The sequence below is a fragment of the Cryptomeria japonica genome, chromosome 3 (assembly GCF_030272615.1).
Source record: "Cryptomeria japonica chromosome 3, Sugi_1.0, whole genome shotgun sequence".
NCBI lineage: Eukaryota > Viridiplantae > Streptophyta > Pinopsida > Cupressales > Cupressaceae > Cryptomeria > Cryptomeria japonica.
Window position 1 is genome coordinate 197,739,138 of NC_081407.1, and position 16,762 is coordinate 197,755,899.

The 16,762-nt window shown below is 36.9% G+C and overlaps 1 protein-coding gene across 3 annotated transcripts in view; it reads right to left on the minus strand.

The window, feature by feature from the left end:
- Nucleotides 1–16,762, minus strand: part of LOC131061591 (uncharacterized) — a 90,968-nt gene that overhangs the window by 63,683 nt on the left and 10,523 nt on the right. For all 3 annotated transcript variants that reach the window (XM_057995361.2, XM_057995360.2, XM_059218156.1), the window contains 2 exons: nt 9,353–9,381; nt 7,517–7,610 (listed from right to left, as the gene is read on the minus strand). In XM_057995361.2, coding sequence (XP_057851344.2) covers nt 7,517–7,610; nt 9,353–9,381 — 123 coding nt within the window. The remainder of the gene's footprint in view (nt 1–7,516; nt 7,611–9,352; nt 9,382–16,762) is intronic.

The window sequence follows — 16,762 nt, forward strand, 5'->3', positions numbered from 1 at the left end:
AGCTGGGGAGGAATCCTTCTCGATATCTAAGTCACATAGTAACATCCACCATGGCTACTCCCAAAGGGTGGGTCCATCATGGCTACTCCCATGCATGGAAATGCAAATGAACACAAGTGCCCATCACCGAGTCACTCAACGTGATGTCGTCGTCTCATCATGACATTCACCATGGCTACTCCCAGAGGGTGAATAAACACAAGTGCTAAGTCATGAAGTCTCTCAACATGACATCCACCATGGCTATTCCTAGAGGGTGGGACAAGGGCTTTCACCTCAAACTTCTCCCTCATAGAGAAAAATGCATTAACAAGGGCGTGTACCTCAAACTTCTCCCTCACAGAGAAGAATGCATTGACAAGGGCTTGCACCTCAAACTTCTCCCTCATAGAGAAGAATTCATTAACAACAACTCCGCATGATGATGTGGCTCCCTCTGAAGCTCCAAGTACATTCGTCAACTTCCTGACCTTCTCGTCCAAGATTGCCTTCGATGAATTTGTCAGACTCCCTCTAAATATTATTTCCTCGTCTTCGAAGAAATTGATTGCATAGACAATTTGTATGGGTTCTTCCTCTTCGAAAAAAGCTTCCAGCTAGCAACTCAATCCTATGACTGCAAGCATGCAATCTCTTATGCTTCTTGGTCCGTACTTTCTTTATCTTGAAAGACCGCATACAAAACATGACTTATGTGCTTAGCAAATTCACCACTAGTAGCATAAGTAAAAGCCCCTATGGCCAAATTGCTTCCTCATGGACTGTTGCACTTCTGCAAGCAAATACTTGTTTTATAAAATGGAAATGCGAAATCTTAGAATCTCCACTAAAGTCCCCTCCATATTCCTCCTGAATTTCAATCTCTCATCATGCTTATGCTCCTGAGACCGTCCTGAAGGCATTTAAGAGAGATTACTAATAGTTCATAGAATCAAACTATCTCGAATTAGAAGCATACATGATTCACTATTACAATGAATTAATAGCTTCATAGAGGATTCATGAACATCATTTAATGATACAAACATAAAAATACTTCTCTTTATTATTGGTACCCATGGAGTTAGTCCTGAAACTGTGTCTCATCTTTTCATCCACAAAGACTAAGACACTCAGTCCAGGAACATCGCCCTTCAAGTCTGAGACACGCCAACCCTTTCTGAGTGTTGTAACTCATGCCAAGGGTCTCAATGATACACGACTTCCAAGGATGAACCCCCACACCCAGTATTAGCTTCCAGATATGACGTCTAAATTTGGACCTGAGATTTCCACACCTGGTACGATGCACCAAGACTGAAAATGTTGAACAACGACTTACAGATTGAATAGGCCACCCTGTAGAAGGCTCACGTTTAGCTCCTAAATCTTCATAAGATCCTCCAACAGATGGATAAGCCTCCAGTATTACTCACGCAGATGTAATAGGTCTCCAGAATGGATGAGTGACAGTCTTCTTACATCTGAGTAATAAATGATCGTAGACAGACTTGAGGTTTACAACAGTGTTGAATACTTACAAGTTGCTCTTTTTACAGCAGTGAGGGCACTCTCCAATTCAATGATGAATCCAAGTATAAACAGTGAGTGGTTAGAGTTGTGACAACTGTTAATCTAGATGGATTAATCCCTTCTCAAGAGGTTCTGATCTTACTCATTTTCTTATCACCGATTACTTATTTGAATGCAATTCTAAACCTTGCTTATGTTGTCCTCTGTCTCTACAAGCATTACGAATGTAGATCTTTGTTTGCTTGGTGTGATCTGGATCGAACTCAAAATCCTCTGCTCCGTCAATCTGAAAACTCCACGTGGGCAAGGAAAGTCTAAGCACCAAGTAGTAGGATGTTGATACACCCCTTGATGGAGCGATTAAGTGGCCTTCAGCTTGGGTAACGAGCTTGCAGGCTGGACTTGCTTGCCTTCTTACAGCCAATGGACTTCTCCTATAATGTCTCGCCCAGGTTCCTAGCACAAGGTATTGGCTGGTCAATGTGACTAACAGGTAGAACCTGTAGAAGGGTCCTGACTGAATCTTCTTGTAGCCATATAGATCTCAGTAGAATTCAGGTCGGCGAACACGCCTTGATCTATGTAGCTGCATTCCCCAGTTCAAACTCTAGTGCACAGATAGGGATCTGTGAGATGAGACCAGCAGCAATCAAATCTCCCTGACTTAGCCTAAGGTAGAAGCACATAAGAAAAATATTCTGATTTTGAGGCTCTTCAAAGAAATAGGTAATGATTCATCGGATCTCTAGAACCTGCTCGCTTGATTCTCTAACCATAATCTGCAGTAATCTCCTTTGCCGTAATCAACCCGCTCTAATACCATGTTGTTTTATTATGATCAGATTAAGAGCAATATGAAACAGCAACATAATTAACAATGAACACACCAAGATACCCTGGGAAAACCCTCCTCGAGGGAGAAAAATCAACACAGCAACAAGAGATCACTTATATATTAAATAGAGGAGCAGCAATCTGCTTTACAATTAGGCCATACACTAGGCCGATTTAAGACTGGAATTATGACACCGTTCTAGATACAATCACATAGACAATGGGCTCTATCAACTTCCTTGATCTGCTGTAGATGTCGATCTTCTTCTACTATATCCGATCTCCTCTAATATATTGATATGCTCACTCAATGATAATAATCTACTCTGACTGCCGAACCGCTCTGCTATTGTATTATTTGAATTACTTGAATCCGATGGATACATTTTTGAATGAGGTCACTCCTATTTGTATGAGAGAGGCACCCTTTCACAAAGGGTCGGCCCTTAATGAAATAACATGACTTTTCAAAAGGGTGGCCGGCTTTCACAAATTGTCCCCCTTAATATATATATTTAATTGGCTCATTTGAATGACTAAGGCTGATAGGCCAATTAGGCATTTATTTGCTATGTCGGCCTTAGAAGGAATCCGACCATAGCTACAAACATCAACACATATCCCATAGGGAGTAAACAAATTCTATTTTAAGCAAATACCTGGTCAGGACACTTCTTAGTGCACACAAGCCCCACCCAATGTTGTTATAGAGATTCAAACTCCGTTAGAAACCACCGAGGATAGAGGCAAAGAGAAGATGACAAAGATGGCCCAATGGATATTTTTGCTTTTTATCTTCATTCCCTTATAATTTGAACATTAGTGTTGGCCTTAGATTTCACAGATTGGGATAGGTTTCCTATATTGTACTGCACAATTTTTTAGTATAGGTTAGAATACAGATTAAACACCATGCGACAAGGAGTACAATTGAAGATTTTTTATTCTATTGTCTGATTATATTTTGTGGCTATGTAATTAGTTTTTATTTGTCTGATTATATTTTGTGGCTATGTAATTAGTTTTTATTTTTGTTTTATTTATATCTATTGAAATTTAAAAGTCAGTGCTTGGAACCTTAATGAGGAAACATACAAAGGAGGAGTTGACTCATCCTAGTGTAGCCTGCATTGCAACCAATTTCACCATGCTTCAATCTCTACTTCAATCAAAGGCTATTCTAAACATTAGTTTGTTAAGTGGTCCAAATCTTCATACTTGAGGACCAATGCCAAAGTTGAAGTTGTGGATTGAGTCTCTGATGACCAATATTTTTGGCCCCCTACAAAAGAGATTGTAGATAAAGTTCTTATCACTTTCCTCTCTTGTCTGCTTTACTAGTTTTAAGTTTTTTTTTTAATTTTGTTTATGTTCTCTTCTCGAACGAACGTTGCATTGTTAAGGCAAAAAATTACATGTGCATACAATATCTAGTTTCATTCTCCCTACCTTTCTAGTCCTTTGTATTGTGCTCTTCCTTGGGGCTGTGTCTCCTTCACTATTTAGTATTTATGCCTTCATTGCCTCCAACATAGACCCTTCCCCAACCTGCTCCTCCTCCTTTCGTATAACTATTTGGAGTTTTGTTTCACCGGCTCCTTCTCTATTATGCCTTCCAAGTTGTTAGTCTTCTTCAAAATTTTAAACAGTGAAATTGAAAAATAAGATATGTAAATGAATCAAAAACATAAAAGAAATCAAATCGATTTTCGAATCTTACAATCCCACTGCAAACCTCAAAAAAGACAGATATGCTACTTCACTGTTGGAATGTGGATGCTAAATATCTGCAGCGTAACATTATTTCTAAAATAAAGAAAATTTAATTAATGGATGAAGATTATGTTCCTAAAATGAACACTTAAGAGGGACAATTGGAAATTATCAGAGTTACCCGGGGACGCGTCCCCGACCTGAAAACCCCCATCCCCGTCTCGGGGACGTTTCGGGGACTTGGGGACGGCCAGGGGACGTTTCCCCCCGTCCCCAAATTGCCCTATATTTTTAGGGGACATCCCCGAAACGGGGGGACGCCTGCCCTAGCCTTGGGGGACGTCCGTACGTCCCGGGGACGGCTGGGGACGGCTGGGACGTCCCCAATCCGTCCCGGGGACGGCTAGACGTCCCCCTTATCTAAGGCCATTAATAAATATTAAAAAACTAAAAAAAGTTGTATTTTCAAATTTTTAAAAAAAAATTCTAATATAGGCCCCTTATTAATTCAAATTGTTAGTAAAAATAAAAAAATTAAAAGATAACATTAATTTAATTCATAATTTTGACAATGAAACTATATGGCAGCAGTGTAGCCTTTGGGCATTTTGACACAGAGATTAGAAAATCGCCCAAAAATCGCCAAACTCGGCAAGTTAATAGAAAAATAACACCCAACACCTTTATGAAAGAATAAGTTTTTTTGGCCTCGCGGGGCGCTGCCCCTCGACCCCGCAAGGGGCGATGCCCCTTGACCCCACCTTGGGGGCGCTGCCCCCAAACCCCCGTTGAAAAATATGGGGGGAAACCGCGTCGATAGAAGTAGGGAAAATTTAACCTCTTTGTTTTGACATTTTGTATGTTATTTCTTTAATATCTATTATGATATGCATATTGACAATGTGAATGAATTGAAATTCTGATTTATGAATGCATAATTGCATATTGTCTATTGAGTATTAACAATGTTGTATGTTCAGAATTTACATTCTAAAATGTCTTCAACTTTTCATAGTATCATACACATGCCATTTCCATGTTTTATTGTTTTCATATGAATATAATGTATGTATGTATGCTTTATCCATGTTTTCATATGAACATTTAGAATTTTGAAATTTTCCTATATATTTTAAATATTTCCTATATTTTAATAGCCGTCCCCTTTGCCGTCCCCCGCCGTCCCCAAATTTGGCAAAAAAATTTGCCGTCCCGGAAACGCGTCCCGCCGTCCCCTGCCGTCCCCGTCCCAGAAACTCGGGGTAACTTTGGAAATTATGAATGGATAATTAGTTCATGTTTAATAAGATAATAAAATATTATTTAATAAATTAATTAAATGGATAAATGAGAATGGGTAATTAGAGAATGGAAGTTAACTCACATTTAATTAAATAATAAAATATTATTTAATTAAATGGATAATGTGGGAATTCTTAAATGATTATTAATAATGATGTGATAAAGGATAAATGATTAGTGCTAATTAATGGTTGATAATGAATAATGTGATAAATATCTAATTAACGATAATCAATTAATTTTCATGATAAGAGGAGTATCATATTTTCAGTGTCTACACAAATACTCAACCCATTCCCAGTCATCTTACTCAAATTTCTATTCTTGTTCTTAATGCTCCTTATCTATGGTTCTCTGCTTGAATCATGTGGAAATGTATTTATCTATACATTCTCAAATTTTTCATCCAACATTTTATCCAAATTCTTCCTATTTTTTGTTATTTTAAACCCTAGGTATGTTAACCAGATTTATCTAATTAATTATGCCCTAGGTTGTATTCAGATTTGCAGTATTTTAGTAAACCAACATAGATTAAATTGTGCTCTAGATTGTAATCAAATTTGCAGTATTTTAGGAAACCAACATAGATTAAATTGTGCCCTAGATTTTAATCAGATTTGCAGTATTTAGTAAGCCAACATAAATCAGAAATAGAACAGAAGACAAACAAGCATACACTAGGAAAACCTCCAAGGAGGAAAAATCCAGCATGAAAGACCCAAAGGTCAGATTATATATTCTCCTCTAAAATATAAGTACAATACTTAGCTCGAATCTGATCTTCACATATCAGATCTGTCCTTGTATGCTTCAATGACTTGCATCAAAATCTACTATGTCCCTTTGGACAATTTCGCACCAAACTGAATAAGTTCGCACTTTTCCTTAAGTTCGCACAGCAGAGCTAAATCGCCTTTTGATATGATTAAACTTGATTGAAATGACTTGCAAATTGTCATTTACTTATATGCATCTTTATTCCTTTTAAGTCGGCCTCCTTGTAAGTCAGCCTCCTTATTATTTTTGGAGCTAATGTTATTGTGGAGTGTATTTAGCGTGGCATGGTGAATAAGGATGGGGTCACGTTATTTTTAGGGTAGGACCCGGTCCTAAAGGGGGGTTTGGATGTTGCCTTAAGGCAATCCGAACCCCTATATCCCTAGTTACAATCAACATTTTTGGCTATTATATCTTCTTTTAAATCCAAAAACCATAAATGATTGTGGTCCCATGATTTCCAATTTTCCTCCACCAAAATTTTTACATGCACAGCTTTAGGCATCGATGAGGCTCTAATACCATGTCAGAAAACAGCACACTTCAATTCTAGTAAGCAAACATTAAAAAATACATTTGGTACATTAATATTGAAACATCTACAATCAAATGAAAGCGATCACAAGCAATCAACTCAAAATTATGGGATGGAAAGTTCTGTTTTGATTACCTCTATAGTTAGAATATTCTACTCCACTAGATTTTTTTCACATAGCATATAATAAACAACCCTATAATAATTTATACTGAACAACTCTTCAGATCTAAGGCTCTCCATGGTAACAAGCAACTTTTCATTACTTGAATGACTGTTTCCTATTCATCCCCTCTTTGATAAGGTACGCCACTTTTTTTACCACCAATGAACACAAATGAGCTTAAATATGGTATATTAATTAAAATGACCAAACTTGGCAGAATACCTAAATATACAACATTTTCTTCAACAATTTCAATGGAAGCAGGGTCTGCAATGCTTTTACTTAAATAGAATATGAGTCAAACAATTGAAGAAGTTTGATTTTCAAAATGACAACCTAGACAATCCAATCTATTACTATTTTATTTTCTCAGTTGTAAACAAAAAATAGCTCTTAATGCAAATAATTTATGCAGAAACATTATATTTTATTCACAAAAATGTTTATTACTAACATTTTGACATTTTGTAGAAGACAAAATGCAAATGGATTGATTCACTTCAATATATTAATATCTGTACATCCCACATGCTACTAAACAGCCTGCTTTTGTGTCTTTCTATATGTATTGTGCATGCAAGCAAACAGGCAACAACAAAAAAATGTTAAGATTACATTTTTAGAGATGAACATTATAAATCCATAATATTAGGAATCAAGAAAGTGATACAAACCTGCTGAACCAAAACTCGAAGGCGAGCAAGACATGATAGCATTGTTAGAGCAAATGGCATGAAGAAACTCTGGCCAAGCAAAGTAGATATCCTTCTGTGAATTAAAGTCAAGATGACTTATGAATTGACATATACTTGGAAATCATATGGACTAATTGTAATAGGAGCTTTGATGAAGTGAAATTAAATTCTTTAAAGCAATTATGAATTGATTAACAAATTAAATGTGTGATTCAAAATATAGTCTCCATAATTACTCCAGTTTTCCAAGTCATTAGATATGGGGATGTCAATGCACATAGCCTTGGAGAGGTGTATGAGTGCATTGATACTATGCTTGACCAAATGAGGGCTGTCGTGCAAGAGGACCCCACGTTATCATTCTACAGTGATCCCATTCGGCCAATCATTCATCAAATATGGGAGAACCTCCACACTCGCTTGGACATGGCTACCTATGCATTGAACCCAAGTGGTACAAGAAAAGGCCTGGTAGAGCTCCACCTATACAAGATGTTGAGGTGAAGGTAAGGTTCTTAGGGCCATCTAAAAGATGTATGATCTTGTAGAGGATGGCATCCTCCATACTAAGTGGACAAACTTTTCTACTCTTAGAGATTATTCTAAGGTGGCCAAGATGGATATGGCAGCTATGGCATAGGAGGACCCAATTTTGTGGTGGAATTGTCATGGACGATTTCTTTGATTACCACTCTAGCCATTCCATTACTATCTCAAGTTTCTAGTTCTTCTACTAGTGAGAGGAACTAGTCTACTTATAGCTTCATCCACTCTCTTGAGAGAAAAAAAATTACCTCTAGGAGAGCAGAGAAACTTGTGGTTGTACATAGTGTTTTACATCTCATTGACCACAAGACACTTTTGAACAAAGAGCGCCCAGCAGCACAATGGGATGTAGAGCCAAAGGAGCCAACACAAATTAATGAGGAAGCTATAGTTACACGGGCAGTTCTGCTTGGTATTAGTTTGGATGAGCTTGACCATAAGGAGTCCATTTCCAGTAGTTCTAGCGATGAGAAGTTTGGGGATAATTAGAGGCCTCACTTTACTCCATTTTATTATTTTGACATCATTGTACTTATTGAAATCATCATTAAAAAAATATTGAATATAATGTAAATTTCAGATTCAACATTTTCGTTGTTCAAACTTCAATGTTAAATTGTTAATGTTCACTTCAAGTTTAGAAGTTTATGAATTTTAGTATTTTACTAATTTGCATTTTGCCAAAGTTTCATTTGTAATTCTTATACATATTTTTATAACAGTTTTTTCAGCTATTACATGTATATCAACGCCACCCCCCACCATCACTCCACCGCTGGCCCCAACTTCCAGCCCCAACTTTAGGCCCTTGGTCCCCCAGTCCCTAAAACCCATCCTCATGTCCCTCCGTCAAAAAACTTTGTGGAACTATTTAGATACAACAAGAAGTAGGGACAAAAGGAATAGTTGAATAAATTCATGCAAAAAATTTACTTGGCATATAATTTGAGTGCGCTTTGAATCCTATAATTTCCATTACTTGTATGAACAAAGAAAAACATCACAAATGACAACCGAACTCCATTAGATATATTTTGTCCCATTTCTTCAAAAGGATATTGCTGAATGTTCAGAACATGTAGTCCTTAGGATGAAAAGAAGTACCAAAAAAGGGCACCCATAAGACTTGGGAGGAGCTATAATGAGACCTAGCATTTCCAAAGTTTGTTCTCCCTACCCTCATGTAAAGAGATGATCAAAACTGCCAATTCTATATGATGAATAAAAAGTACATATAATTAATCATATAAAAGGCTAAAATAAGGATACAGTCCTGCTTCAATAATTGGCTCAGTCATCTGCAGAAACACAATGCACATTAGAATTACAAATGCTGACCCAAATATTGAAAAACAAAGTGATAGATAAGTAAATAAAGAAAACACAAGAAAATATTTTAATATAGATAAATTTCACAAATGAAAAAACTGTTCTTATACTTCCTCAGCATTAAAAACAATCTCCATGAAAGAAAAGGATAACACCAAACAAAATCAATAAAATGAATCGCTGAATTACTTAAATCCTTTTTATGTAGACTTGCTACAATGCATAAAGGAAAAGATAATTTAAATGTTTATTGTCTTAGACTAACTAAGATGGCAATGAAAAATTTATTATTATATTCCCTCTGCATAAATGCAATCCACATAAAAGAATTTTAAAAAATTTTAAATTAACAGATAGATAAATAACCTATTTTACTAAATATTATTAACTATGTTACCCCGAGTTTCCAAGACAGGGATGGCAGGGGACGGTGGAACGAGTTTCCAGGACGGCAAATTTTTTTGCCAATTTTGGGGACAGCAAAGGGGACAGCTATATAAAATATAAGGAAAATTTTAAATATAAGGAAAATTTAAAATATATAAGGAAATTTTAAATGTTCATATGAAAAATAGATAAAGCATGTATATATACATTGTATTCATATGAAAACATGGATAAAGCAGGTATATGTACATTATAGAACCTTAACATACCACATTTGTGTTCAAAATTCATTGTCAATACTCAATATGCATTCATAATTCAGATCATTATCAATACTCAATATGCATTCATAATTGAAAATACATTGTCAATATACCAGCACTTGTTTGCATGTAGTTCATTTATCTTTCTGGTTGGAGGATATTTTGATAGTCTTCCATTTCTATTATGACCTACAACCCCTTCTTTATGCACTACAAAGTTTTGGGTGTTTGTGATTTTATATACCAAGCTGCTATTCAGATTTCTGAGTGCTTTTGGCTATGATTCAGACCTATTTACCTTTCAAATTAGTGAAAAGTCAAATTTGCAGACCTGCAACCACTTTTTTACGCACTACCAAGTTCTAAGTGTTTGTGAAATTTATTGCCAGGCTGCTGCCCATTATTTTTAAGTGCTTTTGGAAGTGATTTGCACCTTTACCCGTCATATTAGTGAAAATCCACTTTTACAGACCTATAGTAAAATTAAAAAATGTTTGTTTTTTTTAGCATTCAAGTCTTTTTTTTTTTTTTAAAATATGCTCGGAAAAGGGGGACAGTTAGGGGACGGGGGGATGTCCCCTTTGAGAATCACTGCCGTCCTCAAGTTTCTGAGACGTTTCCCACAGATTTTGCAATTTTGGCAATGGCGGGGGGACGGCCAGGCCCCAAGTCCCCGAAACGTCCCTGGTACGGGGACGGGGGATTTTAGCCAAGGGACATGTCCCCGGGTAACGTAGATTATTAAAGATAAGCGAGGGAACATATTTTACTATAGTTTACATATACGATATACCTAAACATTATTGGCAATACAAAAACAGAACATATTTATCAGAAATGGAAGGGCACAAGGAAAGGTGGGTAGAGTAGAAAATTTCTGGCGACCAGCAATTTCATGAAACTACATGATTTCCGACGGCCAATGATTTCCCATCATCTCGAACCTGAGACACACCCAAGGCTGGACCGACCCGGTTCAAACCTGGCCCTGCACCCTGACCCTAGGCCATGATTCCAGTATCTAAGATAAACAAGATAAAAAGAGTGGATCTCTAAATTGCTTGAACCCATTTCACTGCTTTAAGAACATGTTAGTCGCCACAGACTTACTAAAATGCATTAACTTGAATAACAATAAAAAACAAACTACATCCAATGCCTAGCTATGTTAGTATATTTTCCACTTATTAGAAAATTCAAAATTATAAATAGGAAGAATGATTGTTTGTCAAAACTCTCTTATAATATTATTTTTTCTCACACCAAGGAGGTCTGACTTTCTGAAACATATTTGACATTTCAATGAAAAGTTGTGTTCAAAATTTTTGCAATCTGATCTTCTGCAGAATAATAAAACAATTCCACTACCTTATTCTGTACTTTCTACTCTCAGAATTGATGTATCTCACTATATTCAATTCTAGCATTTAAATTCAAAAATTTTGAGAGCCAAATGGGGCATAGATTGGAACAAATCAAAGTTGTACAAAGCATATGGTCCAACTAGATATTGCTGAGAACACAACACAGACAAATTGCTTTACATGTTGCTGCTATTACTGATTGTCATGCCCCCATCAAGATTACATTCTTCACTATCATGACCCCGACTATAACATATTCATGGTCACTATCCTAATTAAATAAATTCAGAAAATAGTCTTACTCCGTAAGACTTCACAATTTTCTGCATATACAATCAGACCCGGACTAACAGCAAAGGAAGAAAAAGATAATGTGGCAGCAATTTGTATGAAACTAATATGCAGATTAGATAGGTTTAAAAGCAGCGATCGGTATGTAAGAAGATGGTCATTCCTCATCATGACAGTAATGCTAACGAAGTGGCATTGAAGTTAATATAAAAATCTCAATAGTCAATGATAAAAGGGAGTCAAACTTAATGTTTATTACCAATAAAGATTCCATAAATCATCCCATCAAGTGAGTGCTGGAAATTAACACACAACAAATAACTTAATGGCATACTGTTGCAAAGGAATGTCTAACTAAAAAGCAGTGTTAAAAAGGTAGCAATTAGGGTGCATAATGCAGCGGTTAGGGAGAACAATAAGGTAGCAAATGAAGTAAACGAAAAGCAGCGATTAATCATAGGGGAGTGTGTTAACAAAAGGGTGTGTCTTTTCACGTAAATATCTCTTTTCAAAAAGACACATATCTTCATATGGAAGCATTAAGATATTAAAGATAGAAGGAACATTTGGAAAGGGAGGAGCAGAGAAGTTAAGGATACGCATTTGATCTAATAAAAGTTGCAGACTCAGAAGATATAGATTAAACAGCAGTTACATATTTATCAAATATTGTGGTATGAAGTAGAATGCATGGCAATATGATTTGGCTAATTTGTTATTGGTCTTTCATTTGATAGGAAGCAGGAATGTATGTAGATATTCTATTGCTTCTAATTTATAATTAATAATGAAGTAGGAATGTATGATGGCTTCTAATATATATAGATATGCATAATTACCGGTAATGAAGACTCCTTTAAAGCTTCAGCCAATCTGCTGTCCCATTATGGAGGGAGATATGTACATATAAGGAATGCAAGTAGCTAGGAAGCCATTCAGATAAAGACACCCCAAACTATGTAATCAAACGAGACGACTCCAAGGTTCCAATAGCCAAGTCTTGACCCTATACATGGATAGACTCAATGATTGTGATGTGATTTGCTGGAATCACAAAGGGGACTTACGTTGATACTTGAATTCTTGCTTGAATGCTACTGGAAAGTGGAAATTTACTTGACTTGAAGAAAGGATAAAAAAGAATGAGGGTTTAGAAAGCAGGTCTAATCCTAGGAATGTAAGAAACTGTGAATAACTTAGTGGAATTCTACTAGACTTTGCTTCGCCATGCAAAGAACAACTCCACAAAGCTAGTGCAATCTTCTAAGGTAAGCATATGATATTCAAATTACCACCAACGACATAGACATCATCAAGGGGATGCATATCAATGAGCAAGTAGTAATTGAAGTTAAGCTTGGACAAAGGAGTTCAGTTGACCATGCAATGTATCTAGCAATCAGTGAAATACAAGTAGTATGAACATGTGAATTTCAAGATTAATCATCCACAATAGCTTTCATCCATTTAATCAACATGAAAATAAATGAGAATTATAGACCATGCAAATGTTGAATCAACACATGAAATTCACCATATCTTCAATGAACATAATATGCTTCTTGCAACAAAGTCTTGGCAACAATCTCTTTTTCTCCTATTCTACTCTAGTTATCTAACTATTGTCTGCTACTCAACTATTAAGGCTCTCAATACAATTGAATGGCCAGGATCAAATCCACATCAATGGCCAAGATTAAAAGATAGAAACCCTAATTAGGGTTATTTACACCCATTACATAGCATTTAATGCTTGACCAATGATAAAATTACATTTTTAGGACACGTCCTTCAAAAGTTGACCAATGAATGAAGAGGTTAGGTACATAGAACTTTGTGCCCCCACATGTGGTAGTTATCCTCCTCATTGGATGAGTCATGTGCATTGAATCTAGACGACCTGACTTGGAAGGATGTGATTGGGTTGAAAATGACTAGGTGCCACCTCAGCTTACTCCTTGTAACTCATCACAAATGTTTGTGATTTGGGCATATCTCTTGATACTCAACATTTCCAAGCTCAATGATGAAAGAGATAAAGGTAGGAGATATTCCCAAATTGCCTCATCTTCTAGCTTTGATTAACTCTTCTGGAACTATCTTTTGTCTTGATCGCATTTGTCATGTGGAAACTCCTTCCTTATGATGTCTAGAACTTGTTCTTGCATTGCTCTCCATTTTAAATCTCCTATCTTTGTCAAGATTCCTTATCCTAACAAGTATTTTTGGATTTCCGAAGGAAATACAATATAGTCATATATTCCTTCCTTAAACTGGGTCTCTACATTTGCCTTGTAGCGCCTTTCCTTGTCTTTTCTCATGTCATTAAGTTCCTTCCTTGAATGTTGTTGATGAATCATCCATAGTGCTGATTCTTATTCTTCCTTTTCATGCTGATGGGTTCTTCGTCATCTCCTTCATGAGTATCTTGAATATGCATTGGTGAGTTCTCCATGATGTTAATTTGCTTCCTTATGTATCCTTGAGATTGTGATGATGTCTTTCCTTGAGTTCATCCTTAAATGCCCTTTGCATTTGCATCTTCTTTCCTCCTTGGATGTTCATTGCAATTGATCTTCGTGTCTTGACCATCTTGATCAAATGCCCTTGAGCTTGATCCTTGATTCACTTGCTGCAGTGGGATATCCTTCCCCTTCACTCGTTCATCAATCAACAAGCCTCCTTTACAATGGTAAACTCCCTAATGCTGTCTGCAATCTGCACCTTCACCCCTTTCCTTGATCATTCCTGCAACATAAACAAAGAAGACATCAAACATACAGGATATAGACAGATTTATCAACATCCTCAATCTGATGTGCATCCTAGTTGATGTTAAAATGGTGATTTGATCCTTGATTTTCATGTCTGATTTGTTATGTTTCAGGTCTGATTTCATTTGAACTCTGATTGCCCATGCTTTCAGTCGGAGGCTTCACCTCCTAGAGGTCTGATTGATGTTTTCACCAAACCTGCTGCACTTCACCACTAACCTAGGAGGGGGATTCTAGGAGGTCAGGAATGTGATCGGGGTTTTGGAGCAGTGAGGAAGGTGATTGAAGTTTTTGGGAAGTGACGAATGTTCCTCTTGTCATGTTGCTGATTTCGAAAGGTGAAGCACATTTCGGGGATTTGGGAGTGCTAGGCATGTGGTGGGGTTTTTAGAGTGTGAGGAAGGTGTCGGGCATTTGGAATGGCAAGGAAGGCATGTGATCATGGATTTGGACATATGAGGAGTGTGTATCTTCATTGCCATTTACCTTCAACTTGGGGACTTCCATCACCCAATTCATCCTTAAAATATTTTCATTCTAATTGGCCAAGGCAATCACATCCAAGCCTTTTAAAAAATTCCTTGGAAGGTCAGGGACTTAGGATGATGAAGAATGTGCCTAAGGAATGGTCAAAGGTTTTAGGCAGTGAGGAATGTGCCATGGATAAGGATGAGCAAGGAACATCTGCTTTATATAAGGAATGTGCCTACTTCTTGTGTGTTATGCACACCCACCCTACTTCACAAGGGACCCTCGTCGTTTTTGAAGTCTGCCCGATAGCAAGAGATCTTGTGAGGTTGCAAAGGCAAAGGAGAGACAAAATCTTCAAAGGCCCAAATTCACTGTGTAAACCAAGTGAAGCAACAAAAGATAGAAATTGCACAAAGAGAGGGCAAACTGTGAATCAAAATCGTGTTCTTTTTCGTCTAAAATGGCCCATTCCTCTCAAAACCCAAAGTTTCATTCAGTAAGAAGGACGCCAAAAATCCCTTCTGCAAACGCCAAACCCCGCGTTTCACAGAAATCAAGCGTTTTGCTTCAAGGGCCCGATTTTTGAAGGGCAAACAAAAACAAAACCTAGAGTCACGCATTCCTGGTGAGATTGTCGAACTTCATGAAAACACCTTTGGTGTTGGGGAGCCTAATTTTGGCCTTTGATTACATTTTGAAGAGAAAAGATGAATAAGTCGTGCATTTTAATTAAGAGGCCGAATTTTGTCAAAGGCAGGACATTTTAAAGGGCATCTAAAATCGTACAAAAGGCCCCATTAGCCCGAAATTTGAAGACTTAGGCAAAAGGAGAAAACCAAAATCGCACCTAAAGGGCCTAAATGGCCGAAAATTGAAGCAAACCAAACTCGCAAAAGGCCCCATTGACCCGAAATTCATAAGCAAAGACAAAAGGGTTTAAAATCGCGCAATTTGTCTCAAATTCCCGAATTTCACTAAGGTGTCTAAACAAAATCACATGTTCCTTATAAAATCTTTGAATTTTGCTAAAGTGACATTTTGAAGGTTAAAATTTGCAAGCTAAAAGTTCGCACACTTTCATTAATATGTCCAAATTTCATTTAGAAGAGGGTTGAGTTTTATAAGGAACATTAAAATAAAAGGGAGCATCCAACTCTAGCAAATCGTGCATTTTGTGGGAAAGTGCTGAACTTCATAAGGGGAGCATTTTTAAGGGCAAAGTTTGCTCCCTTTGGCCAAAATGGCCGAATTTCTTTCAAGTTAAAATAAAGCTGGCATTTTTCTACCAAAGCCCGAATTTCTCCTTTATTAGGTGAAAATCGAATCAAAGGAAAATTCGACACTTATATTAATTTTGCAAGAAACCAAAGTCGCACATTTTGAAGAAAATGGCTGAATTTTAACAAATGATAAGTTAGGTGCTTGTATTTTCACCTTAAACGCCAAGTCAAAAGAAATCAAGCCATTGTCTCTCCGAAGCCAAGTTTTCTTCAACAACGGGCATTTAAAGTTAAAATTAATATTTGTTAAATTAATTTATTTAATTTTTCAAATGATTAATCCAAGTCGAAATTGGTTGTTTGCAAATTGGCGTCAACCTGAAACGCAAATTGGAGACGTGATCGCGATCGAAGCCGAGAAGCAAAAATGCGCAACCCAAGATCAAAATGACAAAGCATGGAGAAATGTGCCACCACTGGACCGCAAAGTTGAAACCCGCCCTCAAGACCGAAGACAAAGAACACGCAGGAGCACTAAAATGTGCAAAAACAAAATTACAAAGCTGGAAGAAATTCCAGA